General features: G+C 33.8%; 1 protein-coding gene across 6 annotated transcripts in view; it reads right to left on the reverse strand.

Annotated features, from left to right (window-relative positions):
- The window catches only part of RNF180 (ring finger protein 180), a 184,256-nt gene that overhangs the window by 117,725 nt on the left and 46,312 nt on the right, over window positions 1–20,219 (reverse strand). For 4 of the 6 annotated variants that reach the window (XM_073235777.1, XM_073235772.1, XM_073235768.1 and 1 more), the window contains 3 exons: window positions 9,358–9,453; window positions 6,808–7,770; window positions 4,008–4,043 (listed from right to left, as the gene is read on the reverse strand). In XM_073235777.1, coding sequence (XP_073091878.1) covers window positions 4,008–4,043; window positions 6,808–7,770; window positions 9,358–9,453 — 1,095 coding nt within the window. The remainder of the gene's footprint in view (window positions 1–4,007; window positions 4,044–6,807; window positions 7,771–9,357; window positions 9,454–20,219) is intronic. The other 2 variants (XM_073235796.1, XM_073235784.1) reach the window with 2 other exon arrangements.

Genomic DNA, 20,219 nt, shown 5'->3' on the forward strand with positions numbered 1-20,219 from the left:
GGATATTTCATTCATTGCTGTGTCTTCAATACTTAGCATGATTTCTTGCAAAGAGTGAATTACCCAACAGACATTAGTTAAATGAAGAAAAGGATAAATTAAGAATAATAGTATATGATAATAAAATGTTTTCTAAATCATCAAAGAATGGTAAAGTATGTGAGTAAAAAACCTTTTTGAGACGCTGTGGTGTACTAGTTAACAGCATGGACTCTGTCACATACGAGGTCTGTGGGTCTAGGTAAGTTATTTGAACTCACTGACCCTCAGTTTCTCCATCCATAAAATGGTGATAATAATAGAACTTACCTCAAAAATATGGTGCAGGATTAAATGAAGTAAAGAACTCAGAAAATATCTAGCATATAGTTAAGATATAGGTAGACAGAATAATGGCTCCCCAAAGATGTCTATGTTCTAATCCCTAATTTATGAATATAAATAGCAAAAGGGACTTTGCAATTGTGATTAAGTTAAGGACCTTAAAATGGAAAGATTACTTTGGATATTCTAGGTGGGCCTAATGTAATCATAGGGTACTTAAATAGGTCAAAGAGAAGAGGTGACAAATGAAGCAGAGATTGGACTGGTGCCATTGCTGGAAGGAGCCCACAAGCCAAAGAATGATAAACCCTAGAACCTAGAAAAGGCAAGGAACATGTAAGAGCCTCCAAAAGGAATGCAGCCCTGCCAAAATCTGGATTTTAGTTCTAAACACCCATTTCCACACTGTGACCTTCAGAACTATAATAGAAATCTGTGTTGTTTTAAGCCACTATGTTTGTAGTAATTTGTTACCCATGACACACAACCCATAACCCCAGTCTAATCATGAGAAAAGCATCAGACAACCTTAATTAAGGTACATTTTACAAAATACCTAGACAGCATTCTTTAAAACTGCCAATGTCATCAAAAACAGGGAAAGTCTGAGAAACTGTCACAGCTAAGAGGAACCTAATGAGATATGACAACTAAATAAAATGGTGTCCTGGAACAGAAAAAGAACATTAGGTAAAAACTAAGGAAATCTAAATAAAGTATAAATTTTAATTAATAGTAATATATCAATATTATAACAAATATACCATACTAATGTAAGGTAATAATAGGGGAAATTGGGTGTGGGCATATGGGAACTCTATTAGCTTCACAACTTTTCTATAAACATAAAACTTCTATAATAAAAAAACCCTTTCATTTAAAAAAATTTCTGCTTATACATAGAGTATTATGCTTAGCATTAGAAAACTTAGATCCATGTAATTACTTAAGGTAAAGGCATTACCAGTTCTATGCAATTTTATCCACCCACACTGATTTATCTACATTTTGAAATCAATTGAAATGGCAGGTAAACAATGTTATTTAGTTATGTTCACTTAAACTGACTGCATATTTATATCTTACTATTTTACAATATGGTGATTTCCTGGAAAGTAGAAGTAAATTACAAGTATCAATCTATTTAGCAATTCCTAAATATTTTTACATTAATTTACATGCTAATGAAATACAATAAAAATAAATTTACTGAAATAAAATATAATAAACTGAAGAGAGTGACAAACTTAAACTGAAACAATAATGACATGAAGTAGAGAAGACAACCATTTATATGTTTTGGGAATATGATTTGTGCAGGATTTGAAGATTATGAATGAAGTGATAAAAGATTAATTGGACTCCTTTAAAATCTGTGAAAAATTCATAATGATTCCTATGTGCAAATCATTCTTACATGCAAAATGAAGCTTTGTACCTTTGTGAAAACTGTATCTTTCCTACATAAACCTGAATAAGCAGGTCTTTAATATAACTTACTTGCTTTTATTCTCCCTATATCACACCCTTGTTAATAATACAAGTAGTCTTAAGTCATTTAGTTCACTGAGCACCACTGTAGATGGTTCAGTGATTTATTACAAACCATGATATTTGGTTGATTACCTTATATTCCCATGCACAACACTCCACAGAAACATGAGAAAAACTCTTTTCACAACAGCTTCCTGTGAGCTTTAAAGAGACATTTTCTTTTTTTCATATTAAATAGACCCAAGGTTAAGAAATACAAATACAATAGAATGAAATGCCATTTAACAGAATTCTTTAAAATATCATGCAGCTACGCTAGTAACAGCTTTACTTTTTCTCTCAATTCAGAAGCAGAAATATTTTGCCCTAGGATGAAATTTTTTATTGATTTCCACAAAATTCTGGTATTTCAGCTTTTTCAAGGTAATACTAATCACTTTGACAAACTAGGTGGCTCAAAGCAAGTCTCAAAGGAAATTAGAAAATAGTCTGAACTGAATCAAAATAAAATACAACATAAAAGTCATAGAATGTAGCTAATGCAGTAATTAAAGGGAAATTTATAGCATTAAATGCTTTGATGAGAAAAAGAAAGATTTCAAAATAGTAATATAAGTTTCTGCCATAAAAAATTTTAGAAGAAAAAAAGAAAATGAAGTCAAAGAAAGCAGAATAAAGTTAAAGCAAGCAAAAGGAAGTAAAGTGAGAGCAGAAATCAATGACTTCAAAAATAGAAAACAATAGAGAAAAATAATTGAAACTAAAAGCTGGTTCTTTGAAAAGATCAGGAAAACTGATAAACATCTAGAAAAGCTTAAAAAAAAACAAACACAAATTTCTATTATCAGGATTGAAAAGGGGATATCATTACAACCCAACAGACATTAAAAGGACAATGAAGGAATACTATGAACAATGCTACATACATAATTTCAACTGAGATAATTCATTTAAAACAACAAACTACCAAAATTTACCCAATATGGATAGATAACCTGATTTGTCCTGTAACTATTTAAAAAACTGAACTCATAGTTAAAAACCTTCCAAAAAAGACAGCTCTTAGCCCAGATAGTTGCATGCCAAATATTGAGGGAAAAAAATAACATCAATTCTTCATAATATTTTCCAGAAAACAGTTGAGGAAAGAATACTTTCTAATTCATTTTATAAGCCATCATTAACTTGATATCAACACCAGACCAAGACACTGGAAAAATCAACACAGCAAAGATTTCAGTTCTCCTCAAATTCATCTTTAGATTTAATATAATTACAATCAAAATCCCAACAAGGTTTTTTGTAAATAAAAATGCACTGATTTTGAATTTTACATGGAAAGGCAAGGAGACTAGAATAACTAAAACAATTCTTAAAAAAGAACAATAAAGTTGGAAGAATCACAGTACTCTATTGCATGGCTTACTGTAAGTCTACAATAATCAACAAAAAGGGCTGTTGGCAAAGGGAGACACACAAAATGAACTGAACAGAATAGAGTCCAGAAAAAGACCCATGCAGCCAAATTATTTTTGATGAAGCTGCAAAAGCATTTCATTGGAGAAAGGACAACATTTTCAACAAGTGGTCCTAGCATCTCTATGCAAAACAAGGACCTCAACCTACACCTCACACTTATTTAAAAAAACAAGCTCAAAATGAACTATAATTCCCCATGTAAAACAAAACTACAAAACTTTTACAAGAAACCACAGAAAGAAATCTTCATAACCTAGTGTTAGACAAAGAGTTCTTAGATATGACATCAAAAGCACAATCGTTAAGAAAAAAAAAATTGAGAAACTGGAATTCATCAAAATTAAACATGTTTGTAAGAAAAGATATTAAGACAATAAAAGGACAAGCTACAGACTGGGAGAAAATCCTTACAAATCACATATCCAATGAAGGACTTATATCCAAAATACATAAAAAACTGTTACAACTCAAAACAAAGAAAACAACCCAATTAAAAATTGATCTAAAGATCTGAACAGACACTTCACTGTAGAGTATATACAAATGGCAAAATAGAAAAATTTTCAACATCATTAGGGAAATGATGCATATGCGAGGATGCATAGCATATGGAATGCTCACACATTACTGCCTGGAATGCAAAATGGCATAGACATTCTGGAAAATAGTTTGACAGTTTCTTATAAAGTTAAGTACATACTTATACTTACCATACGATCCAGCAATCTCACTCCTGGGTATTTACCCTAGAGAAATGAAAACTTAGGTTCACACAAAAATCTTTATGTTTATCAGCTCTATTCATAATTGCCAAAACCAAGAACAACCCACCTGTTCTCAACAGGTGAATGGATAAACTACGGTTCATTCATACAATGAAATACTATTGAGCAATAAAAAAGAAATAAACTTGGATTAATAGCACAGGCAATTGTGCTGACTAAAAGAGGCAGTCTCAAAAGGTAATACACCATATGATTCTAATTTTATAACAATACATAATTATTTTATAACATCAAAAAAACAAAGTGATGGGTACTAGATCAGTTGTTTTCAGGGTTAGGGATGGGACAAGATTGTAATTTTTATAAAGATACAATCAAGGCATAATTATAAAGGTATAAGGGAGACTCTTGGGGTGGTGAAGCTGTTATGTATCCCCACTGTGGTGGTTGTGATATGAATCTACACATGTGTTTAAAAATCATAGAGCTGTATGCTAAGAAGAGATCCATATTCCATTAAAAAAAGCCATGCTGAATAAAAAAGGTTTGCTCAGCACTGTTTGATCAAAGTAGATAATTAATGTTTGCTGAACAAAATTACTGAAAACTGGGTGTAGTTTCTGCTTTAATATTAATTTCATTTACATCCCTAAGCTTCAAATATTTAACTTTCTAAAGGTAGTATCATTAACCATTTTCTATCATGGTATCTGCCACAGAAAGATGTCTAGTTTGCACGCAAAAAAAAAAAACAAAACAAAACATTGAAATGATCAAAAGAAAGTTAGAAATCTAGATTTCCCAACCAATTATTTTAAGCTTTTTTTAAAAGTCACTACTGAAAGGCATGGCATACCAAACAGGTATTTGTAATGTTTACAGAATTAACTAATTTTTACTAAACATAATGAGCTGAACAGCTGACCCATGAATTTATCTCAATTATTAACTCTTCTTAGGATTTTTCTTTTTGCTTGAATTAGAAATTCTTCTTTCTGGCTCTAACCATGCATGCTGTGCCCTCACATCACTAACTCATATCATTTCTATGCTTTTATGTGCTTTTAAATTTTCTTTGCTAAGGAGACATTGGGCATTTGTTTGTCTGCAGCTCCTGGGCAACTAACCAAACCTGCTAACATCCTGCATGTCACTCCCTATGCTGACCTGTCACAGGCCTAAGACTCACTCATTCTGATCAGTTAGCTACACAGGTGGGTTAAACCACATATATATGAATAAATAAAGGTGACTTCATTTAAAGAAACATTTTGATACTGCCTTGCTTTAAACCGTAAAATAGAGCACTCCTATGCTGGAAAATGGTTAACAATACAGCTGAGGTTTTCAGAAGTACCCAGCCCAAGAATTAAACACATTTTTAAAATTGCAAAGATGTTACCTGCATTTACTTACAATAAGAGCAAGTATAACTTTCATACTTTTTTAAAGTTCTATTTGTTAGAGAATTATTTTAGAGCCCTGCACATCGTTTTTACAGTAGTTTTTATGAATATTCACTTAGCATGTGATCATCTCCAATACATCTATGGTTTAAGTCAAATTTTCAATAAAAATTTTGAATTTTGCAGCTTCAATAAATTAAACTATGAACTATGTTATATCACATATTATGTAATATTCATGTAATATATGAGGTATAATATATAAGTATTAACATAAGGGTATATAACGAAGTATATAAAATAGTACTCAAATATTCATTTTTTATAACCTATATGTTTTGATGCCACATTATACCATCACTTGCAAAAAAAACAAACTAGAATGCTCTTGTCAGCAAAGAGTCAAAATTATAATAAACAATTACCTATAGTTATACTACCCAACCAAAAGATGAAAAATACCTAACCTGATTGAAGTATTCAAAGCAGTAATTTTATTTTATTCAGTATGACTAGGATCATAAGCAATAATTAACTCACTTAATTGTTTTCAAAAGAATGAACTATTTTGTACAGTTGCAGCTTTCCATACCTTAGTTCTGGGGTTCTTAATATTCAAAATACTGATTAATAATACTATTATGAACAAGTGATAATTTTATCAATTTCAAGAAAAATTTATATAGAAATATACTAGTCCTCAAACTCCCAAATTTTCATGAGCACCTCATTCACTGGCTTTCATTGGTTTCATCAGCATCTAACATTTACTGTTTGGTCCCTTCATACCCCTCATCCTTGAACACATTATGGGTTATAGGGATTTAAAACACAGAGAAGCACATTCTCCTAGAAAATTCAAGTAAGGGTTGATTATCATTTAGATAATTTTCCACGATTCAGCACAGTTAACCATAACTGGATCATGTTTGTACATAATTAAATAAGGTTCCTTGAAAAAAATCCATTTAAACTAAATGGGATGAAAGTGAATTTATCACTAGATTGGATTTACTTAGAGAAATGTTTTTGTTTCAATTTAACCTGCAATAAGATCACCGCAAAACAATCCTAACATAAATGAATTTAAAATGTATATGACAATCAAGTCTCAAAATCATGAGATTAATGTTCCTATAAAATATTAGCAGACTTGGAAAAACCTCACAAAGGACACTGACTAAAGTGTGAGTACAGAGACAGAATCTAAACATGTCAATTATAATAGAGCTGCATGATCATTAAGTTCACCTAGAAAAAAATGTTATTTCAAAAACCTTTAACCAAATTTTTATGATACAGGTATTTTAAGTTAGCTCTTTTCCCCAAGCACCAACATTTACAATATGAAATTTTTTCTAAATTCTTAAAAAAACTACCTGCTTTTGCAGCCATCTTTCATGCCTTTGGTGTTTCCTTCTCAGGTTCAACTTGCTTCTTTCTCTTTTATTAAGCCTCTGATTAATAGCACCCAGTGAAAAGTTGCCTGAATGCAGTAGGTCCAGAGGAGAGGGGTGCTCTTCCTGGTCCAAGGAGGTGGCCTCCAGCATGCTCCTGCCAGCTGAGGGCAGGTCCATCAGAAAAGTCAGGTTGTTAGAACTAGCATGGTCAGAGTACACTGCAGAAGCTTCCAGACCACACTGAAATTCTCCTCCTCTTTGTGTCTGGGTATCACAGGGAGCCACTGAAAATTTTTGCAGCAGCATATTAGGATCAAAACTGGATGGAATGTGAAAAGAGCAGGTATTTTTACTAGATTCTAAAGGCAAGCCCGAAAGGTGAATAGGCTGTGTTTCATTTAGCCTGGGATAGGCAGCAGTCTTACTATGTATTTCATATAAAGTGGGTAATAAAGTCAGTTTCTCACTGATGTTCAGATCCAAGCTATGTGATTTTCTATGAAGAGCTCTTGTAGTGCATCTGCCACTCACAGGCTGGGGAGAAAAAGGCTGGTATTTTGGATCTGATGCTTTAAAAAGCAGATTTCCGTTCTTCATCTCAAAATATGTTGACTGTACCTCTAAGCAGAGTGCTTCTGTTAATCTTCCAGGACCACTATTATTTTGGGCCATGTTTAAAAGCCTGTGATTTCTGTTTTTGGAGACACCACCTGTCAGCAGAGTTTCCTTGTCACAACCGGACTGAACTCTAGGATGTGACAAGTATTTCAGCGATGGTCTCATTAGTTGGTCTGCCCGTGTTGGCTGATAATCGGTCCGGCTCTTGGAGAGATGTACAGCTGCAAGCTGGCCACAGGAACATTTTGGAGTGCTGACAAAATTAAAGCCCCCTAAACGGGCCCCACAGAAAGGGCAATTCAGTTTTCTGACTGTCCACTGGGCCTACGGGTAATAAAGGAAAATAAAGACCATGCTCTCATTGTAAAGTAATAACCAGATAATTTTTTTTTAAAGCAGACCACATGAAATTTTCTATGCCACAGAAAAGGCTAGCTTTCTGTTTTCTGATTAGTAGACAGAACAGTAAATGGAAAAAAAGCCTCTAATAAATAGAGATAAGCAGCTCCAAAGTTCTAGAATGATAACATATTGCACATCAGCCTCATCTTAACAATCCTCCTAAGAATTCTGAATAAGTCTCTTATGTAATAGGTTGAATATGGATACAGTGTGAACTAATGAAAAGCAAAATACACACTATGGAACTAGGAAGCAAGTCAGTCTACAGAGCTTAATTTGCAAGTAAAATCTCACAGAAAAGTGTCTGTTTTGGTACACTTCATGCATACCAAACATTGTGGGAGGGAACTCTACCCAACTAACAGAATAAAGCTCTTCCTGCCTTTCTATATACATACAACCAAAAGTTACTGGTTGTATACATCAGGTAGTATATTTTCTATACTTAGATTGGAAATTAATAATGAACTGACTTAAAATTATCTTTTCAGCAGAGATGGTGGAACATCTGCAGTGTTTTAACACATTTTGCAAAGTTTAGAACACTTATGCGCAGCACACTGGTAATTTCCCAGGAAAGCATTACAATGTGAGAATGGACACAAGTGATGGCTGTCAAATGTTATTTTTTAACATTAACAAAAAAAAGCCAGTCAGAGGAGAAAGCAACTATATTTTCCCAAAAACATATTACTTATAATTTTCTGATACTTAGGTGTTTTTGGATTGTGAGAAATGACAATACCAAACTGTTAATGAGGTGAATTCTTGCTCTTATATTTCATTAAGAATCCTTAGAATTACATTATTTGATTTTGACTGTGATAGTAAGAGTCATACTTACCTAGTTTATTTTATACACATGCACATACATGAATGATACATATAGGATGTTTCACTCACTCAACAGGCACTCTTCTAGGTGCTGGGAATATAGTAATGAACAAAATATAAAAACATTTTTTAAACATTCAAAAAGTACTCTAGTAGGGGAGTTAGGCAGTTAAAATCAGTAAGCCATATGTGTGTGTTTGAGAGTTTGTGTGGATATGTGTGTGTGTAATAATATATATATTTATGTATGTCATATATACTTACGCATATTTACAAGTACTTATTGTGGGTGTACATGCATGTATACATAAAATATACTTAAGTATATAAAGCAGAGAAGGAAGAAAGTGTGAGGAGTGGTAATAGGGAGGAGGGGCAGTTGATAGGTTGGCCAGGCAATACCTCACTGTGCATAAAGACCAATGGAAATGAGGGAACAGGTGATCATCTGTGTAAAAAGCATTCAAGAAAGGGGAAATACTGAATGCAAAGTCTGAGGCAGAAAGGACTCAGAGCACTCCAGTAATAATGAAGAAGCCAATAAGTGTACTCAAGTGTTACACACCCTTTCATGTCTCTTGAAACAATGCATCCAAGGGAAATAGCTCTAAAATGAGGACAAATCATTCTCCCAGTAGTATATTCCTAATTTCACTTAGAAATTAAGGAACTTACTTTTTGTATTATGCAGTTCACCCATTCCGGAAGCGTTTCTGCATTCATGTGCCACACATGACAAATGTTTTGACCATTAGCTGAATCATATTGATCCTGTTATGTTAAAATGTATGATATTGGTCATTACCAGTTCAAAATTTCACAAATTTTGTATTTGAGTAGAACACAAAAATATAAATTCAGTTTTAGCTAAGAAGGAAATATACATTATCCTCTTTACTCCCACCCCCCCCAAAAAAATAAACCTACAAAAAAATTTTTTTTTCAGGGAATAACCATTCATGCATTTTTTTAAAAGCCCTTTATTTCACTGAGTTCATCAAATCAAATTTAAAATTTAGCAGTAATTCACTGAAGAGCCAAATCTGGTACCATTATTATTTTTTCCATGTGTGAGAAAAAAACAGCACCATTTATGGCAACTTTCCCTAGCCTTCAATCTCGATTCTATCTGGATTCTATTAATGACAGAATAAAGGAGTTATTATTTTCTCTATAGAGATGCTCAAGAAAAATACAAGAAGATGGGGGAAAGGAACAATCGTGCAGGCAGCTGGAAAAGCCACAAATGAACTTCAGCTACATAAGAAAAACAAAAATTCCAAGGAGAAACACTTTTGGCCTAGTGAAGTATGTTTGTAGAAACAAATGCAATATATATAGTTGGTACAATAGGACTTCCCAAACATGTCAGAAAACATGCAGGGCAGGCCAGAGTGGAGATATGTGGTTTTTTACTACCTGTGTGACCTTATGCCACCTGCTTTGCTTCTCTGATTTAAAATTTCTTTACAGCTTTACAGTTTCTTTACCTGTAAGACACTGCTATAATTAAATCTCTCTCTGCCTGAATCTTCTTGGTCTATGTTTCACTCTGTCAAATGACAGACAAGAGTTGATGGAGAAAATCAGGGAAAGGGTAAGGGTCCTGTAGATACACCCTTTTCTAGGATCAGATTTTACAGAGAGGTAGCTCTGCAAGTTGCCAAAACACAATTCTTTTTTAGATTTACGAAGCAGTTGTACTAATAGTTACTATAATCAGGTTAACAAGATGACAAGGAAATTATTAAAATGAGGTCTAAGTTTGTATTCACATTGATATGAACTAAATGGGACTGAAATCTCTTTAAGACCCTTTCACAAAATAATTTACATTAGTTTGTGATTTGGAGCCAGGATCATACTAGAATTTCTAGGTTTAATTTCCCTTTAACCTTGCCTCTTCCATTACTTTTCCACCAGTATATATTAAGATACTAAATGGTGGCCTAGTGTAAACAAAAAGTTTCAGCATGATATCTTTATATATTGGAAAGATATATAAAGATCTTTAAAGAAGCTATCCTAATCTAATTTCTGTCAGGCTCCCAAGAAAGTCATAATATATATTAAATTATAAGGGGAAAGGGACTTGGGCTACTGTTGTATGTTAGATAACATTTCATTATTTTGTAAAACAATATTCAGTGTTGTATATCATAAATAATAATCAGTACTAAACCAAATTCAATATTATAATGGTGAAAGAAAACTTTTGTTAAAAGGCTTGAAATTTTTGCAATTCTAATATTTTAAAAATCTACAACATAGGTTGAAAATATTTCCATGGCAAATAGAAAATCTGTTGGGAAGCGCTTATAGTTGTCCAAAGTGAAATTGTCATTTTATTCATGATAAATTAACTTTAATTCTGGTTAACAAAATGAAACCTTCCTTGTCAATAATGAAAATAATCAAAGAGGGTTAGGCAAATGTACGGCAATACGAAGATATTACTGAATGGATACAAAGTTAGGAAAGGAAGAGGAGATGCTAGAATAGTCTCTAGCTCAGTGATCTTACTGTCCCTAATACACGTCTCCTCACAAAAGTGTTGGGTAAACATACAAAGATTTTATTCTAGAGTCTCATAAAATGATAGAGAGAAGATTCAGGCAGAGAGGGATTTAATTATTGGTTTCAAGATGGCAAAGCGAGTTACATATTCCAGTCTCTCCTAACAAACCAAAGAACCTATAAAAGATATTTGTTACAAAAAGAAATCAATAGCTAAACTATAAAATATAGACTTCAATGAACTACAAATTGTGAGGAACCTCTGAAAGATGAATGAAGGAAACCTCACACCATATCTAAATACATAATAGATGAGAAAAACAAAAAGAATGGGCCATGTCAAAGTGGTGGAAACTAGAAGCAAAAAGGGCCCTGGAAAATTATTCAGGTGGAGTTGAAGTCTGTCTGCCTCCTGGCAAGAGTAGTAGTTGGAGCAGAGATTAACAAGTCAATATCCCAGGGTGGCTGGAGAGGCCTGGAAAAAATGGAAGGCATCTGTGCAAGTCCAGGAGATGAGCTACTGAGGACTATCTCCATTCTTACTGAAAACAGTACTATAACGTATAAAAGTGTGTGATTTAGAATTGTTACTAATAAGATACATCTCTGATACATATCATTTATTTTTGTTTTTTTTTAAAAAATAACATCAAAGATAAATAAATATACTCTGAAAAGCATATACAACCTAAAACAAACAGTATTATATTTTTTCTATGGAAACATACATAAGTAAATGGATAGAAAAAATACCTAAAAGGCTATGTGGCCAAGGTGATAACACTAAAGTAGAGTTACTAAAAGGAAACTTTAACTTTTTCATAATTGTTTTAATGGAAATATATATTAAATTAAACTTACATAATTAAAAGTTTATTTAGAAAACTGATTCAAATAAAAATAAAATATATTGATTACTTCTGATTCTGATAATGCTTGAGTAAATGGTAGTAAATACATTCTGGGTAAAAGAAAACACAGGACTGTGATCTCTGAGAGAAGGAAAATAATTGAGGTGCACCAAAAAATCATCGTTTTTTCCTGGGGGAACTTTCAGAGCCTTGGTACAGCAGTAAGATCCCAAGCAGAGCACAGAAACTTCTAACACATGCTTCTCAAAGGCTAACTGCAAGGCCTGTTCACCACAGTATTAGCTCACTGCATTAAGACACATCCACAGAGAACAGCTTTCTTGGAGAACTTGCAGAGCCTTGGTGCGGGAGGCAGAGCCCAAGCAGAGACCATATCCATAGCATTTGAGAGTCCGTAAAAGTTAAAAAGCTAGAATTTATCTGCCACTGAACTAGCAAGGAAAAACCTATAGATAGAAAAAGGTTCAAGAAACCTGTATAGATTCCTGTAAATCTTTAGTTGAATACCAATATGGACACATGTAGGATGAGATACCAGAAAACCGAATTAAGAAAACTTACCAAGTGAAACACATCTACTAGTGAGCTATAAACATAAATATTCACACAGGGCTCAAGGCAAGGCTAGGGTGATGATTAAGCTCCAACCAGCCAGAGTAGAATGATCTTAATGAACATCTGGAATATTTAGGAGAGATTCCAGAAAAGTCCTGCTTTAAGAGTAGGGCTAAATTAGCCTTAGAGTAAAGGCTACTAAAAATCCACCCTAAGAAAGTTTAAAATAGCCTGCAAGAATGAAGTTCAATCACAAGTAATTTAAATGCCTGCTAAAACATTCTTTAAAGAAAGACAATAATATCTAGAAGTTAAATCTAGATGTCCAGCTTACAAGAAAAATTACGAGATATGTACAAAGAAAACAACAGTGACCCATAACCAGAAGAAAAATTATCAGTAGAAATATACCCAGAAAAAGATGAAGATGATTGAATAATCAGATAAAGTGAGCTATTAAGAAAGCTATCATAAATGTTTAAGTATTAAAAGGAAAGCATGAATGTAATGAAGAGAAAATAAGTCTTAAAGTATACTAAATGAATGGTATATCTAGAGACAAAACTGTATCTGAAATGAAAAACTTCACTTAATAGTAAATCAGATACTGCAGATTATGAACATACAGAAATAAAAATTATGAAAAAAGATCAAGCATACAGAGGAAAAAAGTAAAAAAAAAATGGGCAAAACATCAGTGGCTTGTGAGAAATATCAGTCTAACACACATGTAAATGGAGGAAAGGCAGGACAATAGAAAAACTCATGGTTAAATTTTCCAGAAGTCCATAGATCCAAAAATCTCAGGGATTCCTAAACAGTATAAACACAAAAGAAACTGCACCAGAGAACTTAATAATCAAATTGTTGAAATTCAACAATAAATGAAAGCATTAAGAGAAAACAGTCTTCTTACAAACAGAAGAAAGAAGATAACAATAAGTTTTGGAATTCCACTTTGGGCCATGAAGGAATAAGAGTTCAGAATTAACTTACTGACCCAATGAGGAAACTGCACAAAATGTAAGAAACAACTATTTTCAGAAAGTAGGACAACGGGCAGTGAAGTCTATGATTTCTGAGAGAAATAAAACAAACAAATTGAGCCTACAATCATTCAGACTTTCTTCCTGAAGATAATTAACAGTACAGTACATATGAAGAAAGAATCCCCATAGACCTGGCCAACTTTCTGAGTTGAGGAAACAGAAATCATATTTTATAGAGTTGATGGTAAGCTAAAATTTGCAGGACACAGTACCCTATAGAAAGGAAAGGAAAAAAGGAGTTCCCAAAATCTGTATATGGGTTCCCTTTAGTCCTTGATTAAATTCCAATATGATCATGCTTAGAGTCAAACTCCAGGAGAGTGTGCTAAGAGCACCTACAGAGGAAAGAATAATTATAGGGGAGCTATAAACTGAACAATGGCAAGAGCTCACACTGGGTCAGGAGTCATAATTCCAACAAGCATGATGGAAAGGGACTCATCAAATAATGAAGCATTAAGTAAGACCCAAAGGGCCAACACCACAAAAGTGGGGCTAAATTAACCTTAAGATAAAGACTATACTAAACCTGCCCTAAACAACCTAAAAACAAGCTTCTAAATTATCAAACTTATTCACAAATAACTTCTAGGCAGGACAAAACAGACAAGTCTTGAAAGGAAAAAAGCAAAATATAATATTCAATAACATGAAATTTACAGTGCTTGGTTTCCAATAAAAAATCCAGTGGAGTACAGACCTAGAGAAGAAAAGCAGCCACACTGAGAAAGGAACAAAATTCTATCCACATTCCTTTTCCCCTGTCTCTCCAATATAATATAAGTAACTCTTGTAACTTTCCTAGGTCATATGGTACTGAACAAAGCAAGGATTTCCATCCAGGCAGTCTGGCTTCAGAGCTCATGTCCTCATTCACTAAGTTCCCACTGGTACTTTCCATATCAAATAAACACTATTATTTTTAGGGCAACCAATTTACTTACATCTTTAGCTCAAGTATGCTTTTAAGGCATGATACTGCTATTCCTCGCTAGGCTTACAAAAAAAAAAACAAAAACCTGAGGCATAACTTAAGAATTTAAAGCCTTTAAAGTTGTGGCATGAGAGGTTATCTCCTTGGGAAAAAATTAAACTAAAAATTAGAAAAACTGTATCATTAGGACTTTAAAAACCTTACTAGACAGATTTTTCACATATTAAATCTATCATGTAGGGGAAAGAGGAAGCAATGAAGGAGAAACTTAAAAGCCTATTTCACTTAATGCTGTCAGAAAAATGTTGACAAAATAGTTTGTAAGTTAAATAATTTGTTCAAGCAGCAGAGGGAGCTAATGCATTACTTTTTCATTAATGGTAGGAAATGGTTTCAATTTCCTAATTTATCCTAATTACAAATTTTACTCATTATCTTTTTATCATTTAATGATCTTTCAGAGTTTTAATAAAACAGAACAGGTTAAAAGTAAAAAATTTACAAATGACATTATTATTATATAATATTTTGAAAGATGTTTAACACATGGTATTTACAATGTTAGCAATAATATTCCCTTGCTAATTTGTTAAAAGTGAGGCAACTATATTATAACTACTGTAACTATAAGCACTACAGGGAAAATATCAGGTAACAAAAATGTCAGTTACATTAAAATTATTAATTAAATGTTCAAAGTGTTACAAATGCCAAGGAACCAAATTCTATTGGACTGCCTGGTTCTTATATCTGTACTTTGAGAAAGTACTTCAAAGGTGAAAACTTTTTACTCACAAGGTCAAAATGAATGAAAAAAAAAAAAAAGTTGAAAGGTTCACTTAAGGGCAGACAGACTCCCTGAAACCATTCCTTGCCAACTTTCTCACTCACTCTTCACACAATAACCAAAATGACCTATTGAAAATTCAGTGGTCATGTCACTACTTCTCAGGGACTTCCCAGCTCTTAGGATACCTAAGAGCAAAGTCCTTAATTTGGTTTACAACACCATAAATGATCTACCAATACCCATCTTTCTATTTCTAGCGTCAAATTTTGCCAAACTCCCTGTTGATCTCTGAACTATAAACATGAAAATCTAATTCCTCTAATACACTACATTCTTCCTACCACAGGGCCTTTGAACCCGTAGTCCCAAGCTTGTAACGGTCTTCCTTTGTACCTCCCTTGCTACTCATCTACCATATCACCATACAAGTCATTTCCTTGGAAGAGCCTTACCCTTACAACTAGAGCCAATCCCCTACTTATATGCTAATTCTAAGGCTCCCTATACTTTTCCTTTTTGACACTTAACCAGCTAATAATTTAATATTTATGGTTGACCACTCTCCTGAAAGCTTCACAAGGTCAGAACATCTCTCTTCTTCTCTTTGACTTTCCAATGCCTATTACAGGACCTGTCCTGTTTTAGTGGGCTTAGGCTGCCATCACAAAATGCTACATGCTGGGTGGTTTAAACAACAGACAATTATTTCTCAAAATTTTGCAGGCTACAAATCTGATATCAAAGTGCCATAATGTTCAGGTACTGGTGACAGTTCTTAGCAGGCAAATGGCTACCTTCTCGCTGTGTGAGATCTCTGTGAGAGCTCATTCTCCTCTCTCTCTTCCTCTTTGTAATAAGACCACAGTCTTATCAGATTAGGGCTCCATCCTTATAACTTCATTTCATCTTAATTACCTCCTAAAGGCCTATCTCCAGAAACAGTCACATTGAGGGTTAAGACTTCAACATATGAATTTGTGATGGGGGACACAATTCAGTCCATAGCATGTGGTAAGACTAAATATATGCTGCCACTAAGAAAAAAGGAATATAAAAATATTTAAAACCTAATAAGCAATAAAATATGACTTACTTCAATATTATAGTCATTGAATGAAAGATACCATCAGCATAAGAAAGCCAGAGAGAAAATGAGCAAAATATCTAGCCAAAAAAGGTGAAAGAAGAGATATATAACCCGATAATCAATTCAATATTCATTAATATTTATGGCCACCACTGTATTGGCAATACTGTTATAAAGCCTGGTAGCAGAATCAAAGCCCAATATTATAATGCTTTTTAGTAAGTGTTGGACCTTTCTTTGCTCAGTCCTCATTTCCCTCAACTCAGTGCAACCTGATACCTGTCCCTACAACTATCACAACTACAATGAACATTGACCAAAGATCTCTTCACCAAAACCAAGGCACACTTTTAATTCTCATTCAGGGTCTCTACACATGGCCACATAGTTCTGTACAAATCTGGGGATCACCTTTCACAGACTAGCACCCTCTAGAACTGGGCAGTGTACAACCTGCACACTGAAGGCAGTGTCTGATCTTCTGCATCTCCCCACAATGTTCAATAAAACTAATCAATTCCTCCTGTAAGATGTTTTTCCCTTGACTTCGGTAACACTGTATCCTGTTTTCAGATCATTCTTGCTACTCTCTTTTTCCTACTTCGTGAGCGCCCTTTTTTCCTGTCCATCCTTTAAACATTCCTATGCCCTCTTCTTTCTCACTCCATTTACATTCTACATAATAATTTAATCTACTCTTACAGCTTCACTCACCACTTATACGCTGAAGATTCCAAAATCCACATTTTTAGTATAGATTTCTGTTCTGAATCCAATATCCATAAAACCAATAGCCTCCTAGAAATATTTATTTGAATGTTCTATAGGCCACATAAACTTGACATGCCCAAACTATATCAAAACTGTCTAAAAACTACTATAACTGTAGAAACAATTTCCCCTGCCACCACCAACATCATTTCTGTTATTTTATTTTTTGTGTTCTTGGGATTTTCATTGTTATTTGGTTTTGCTTTTGGTTCCTGTCCAAATTTCATGTATCCTAGGCCTGAAGGTGGGAATAGAAGTCCTCTTTTCTCCCTGTTGGGTTTAGATTGCTTCAAAATTCCATTCTAAATTCCCTCATGCCTTACTACATGCCAGTGGCTATAAAACTAAAGCTCAAATGTCCCAGATTCCCTTACAGCTCAAGTTCCACACATGACCTACTTCCACTAAGCTGATATATCTTTTCAATATTATGAAAGCAGAAGTGATAACTGTATCTGCCTGTTTCTTCTAGAAAGCTTGGTTCCAGAGGTACTCTGCAGGAAAAGTGAGGGATCCAGTGTCCATTTCTTAGTTTTGTGGGGGCTGAGAGGCAGAGTGTGAGACTTCCATTTCCTAGCATTGGTTAGGGCTAAAAATGTGTGGTCCAGGAGCCAACAGTAATAGGTGCTGTTACCCCAGTTTCCTGACACTTTATGTTGTTCTGAGGGCCATTTCATGTCTGCATGGGGTGCGGAAGACAGGAGACAAAGTCTAGGGTTTGCTAAGGATACAGAAACCCTAAGGGGTAACCCCTATATAGAGCTGGCTGTCATCTCAGTATTAGGGTAAAAGAGAAAAAAGCCTGTTGCTCAGATGAACACAGAAGGAAACTTGCTTATCTCAACTTTAGTAATCAGGAGCAGAAAAGGGAAGAAATCTTCCTTCCACAATATAGAGAGATTTCTTAAACAAAAAATAAAAACACAAAGATGATGATTAATAAATTCATCTACATTCTATTTTGAGCTTCTGTTCATCAGAAGATACCACAAAGAGTGAAATACAAGTTATAGAAACTGAAAAAGGTATTTGTAATAAAAATAATCAACAAAGGATTAGTATTTAGAATACAAAAAAACCTTCTAAAAATAAAAACAAAACTCCCTAATCAAAAGGCCAAGAAAAAAAGACATTTCACAGAAAACACGAATGGTTTCAGAGAATGAAAAGATGTTAAATATTGGCAAAGATGTGGAATCACAACAATGCTCAACCAATGCTCAAGGCACTGTCATTTGAAAACAGCTTACTACTGCCCACTAAAGTTGAATATGCACATACCCTACACCATGCTATAACTCTACTTCTAGTAATACACTCCTGCCCAAGTGGGTCAAGATATGTACAGGACAGTTCACAGCAGTACTGTTTGTAAGAGCAAAGCAACCACATATAGCTCAAGTGTACAGATGTTTAGTAGAAGGAATTATAAACTGTGACATATTAATATACTGGTCTAAAAAAAGTGAAAATAAATGAACTGCACTAAATATGGTGATATTAAGTAAAAGCAATTTACATAAGAACACCTACCCATGGTTCAATCTCATTTATAGGAAATACATAAACAAAACACATTAAGAAACAAGTTATTTTATACACATATATTTTTTAACTGTACTGTTGTTTTAATAAATAATAATTAGGATAACTTGATAGGTGGTAAATTTAGCATTCTTTCAGCATAGTATCTGATAAAGTTACTTTTAGATCCCAATATTTTATTTGAGTTCTCTTTAACTGAAACAGATCCCATTTTGTTCATCTTTAATATTTTTATGAAATGTATACATTTGCAAAATGTAAAACATGTTGGTATAAAGATTTAAAGAAAAGTAAATACCAATGTATCTACTACCCAGTTTAATAAGTACATGATACTGCTTTAGAGGCACTCTTAGGATCCCTCTATGATTGCATACTCTTCCTTTCCCCCTAATAACAATCATATTGAATTATTCCTTAGCCTGGTTTTTAAAAGGTTTTATAGATGTATCTCTTATTTTATATACATATAATATATATTTAATATAAATATATTTAGCAAAATTATATATTTTATATAAATATTTTATATAAGATAGTTTCAAGAGTTTTATATATTTATTATGTATGTACATATACTTTTTATTTTACATATAAAGCTTTAAAGACAAAAAGCAGATGAGTGGTTGCCTGGGGCTGGGCATGAGTACAAGGCAAAGGGACTTAAGGAAGTTTTCTAGGGTAAAGGAAAGGTTTTAAAACTATATTGTAGTGGTGTTTGCACAACTCAAAACTTTATCATTGAATTGTATTCTTTCAATTTTGAGTTTTATGCTTTACAAATTATACTTTAGAAGCTACTACGTATCTATGCATATATATTTTTCCTCTTCCTCCCCTGCGCCTCCTCCCCTTCCTCTGCACCACCCCACTCCTGCTGTTTCTACTCTTGTCTTCTTCTGGGAAGCTTCTGTGACTAGCCCAGGCGGCAGTCTTCTACTGTTTGTATTCCTCTGTTGCAGTGCTTATCAAACTAGACTACAAGGCTGGCCTGTTTTCGGAGGGATGGAGTGTGTCTCTGACTCTGTATCACTCTTCCACATCCCATCCCAGTACATTCTAGGGCAGCACTGGAAATGTTCTTGCTCATCAAATATTTGTTAAATAAATCAGTGAGTGGTAGTTCTTCAGATAAATAAAAAGGAACATGTACTCTATTGAGAATGTATGAAATTGCATGATATCCTGAGGGAAGAGCAAAGCAGCAAAGAGAATGTGGGTTAAGTGAACTGGCTCTGGACCCTCGCCATTGTGTCCAGTTGTAGTTGTACTACTTAGTAAAAATGTGATCTGGGGCAAATTATTTAATCTTCTGTGCCTTAGTTTCCTTCTTTATGAAGAAAATCTCCTTCAAGAGAATCTGTCCCTATACTGTAAGGTACAAATAACATAAAACATTTGAAACAATGCCTAGCCA

This window comes from Manis javanica, chromosome 1 (assembly GCF_040802235.1).
Source record: "Manis javanica isolate MJ-LG chromosome 1, MJ_LKY, whole genome shotgun sequence".
Lineage (NCBI taxonomy): Eukaryota > Metazoa > Chordata > Mammalia > Pholidota > Manidae > Manis > Manis javanica.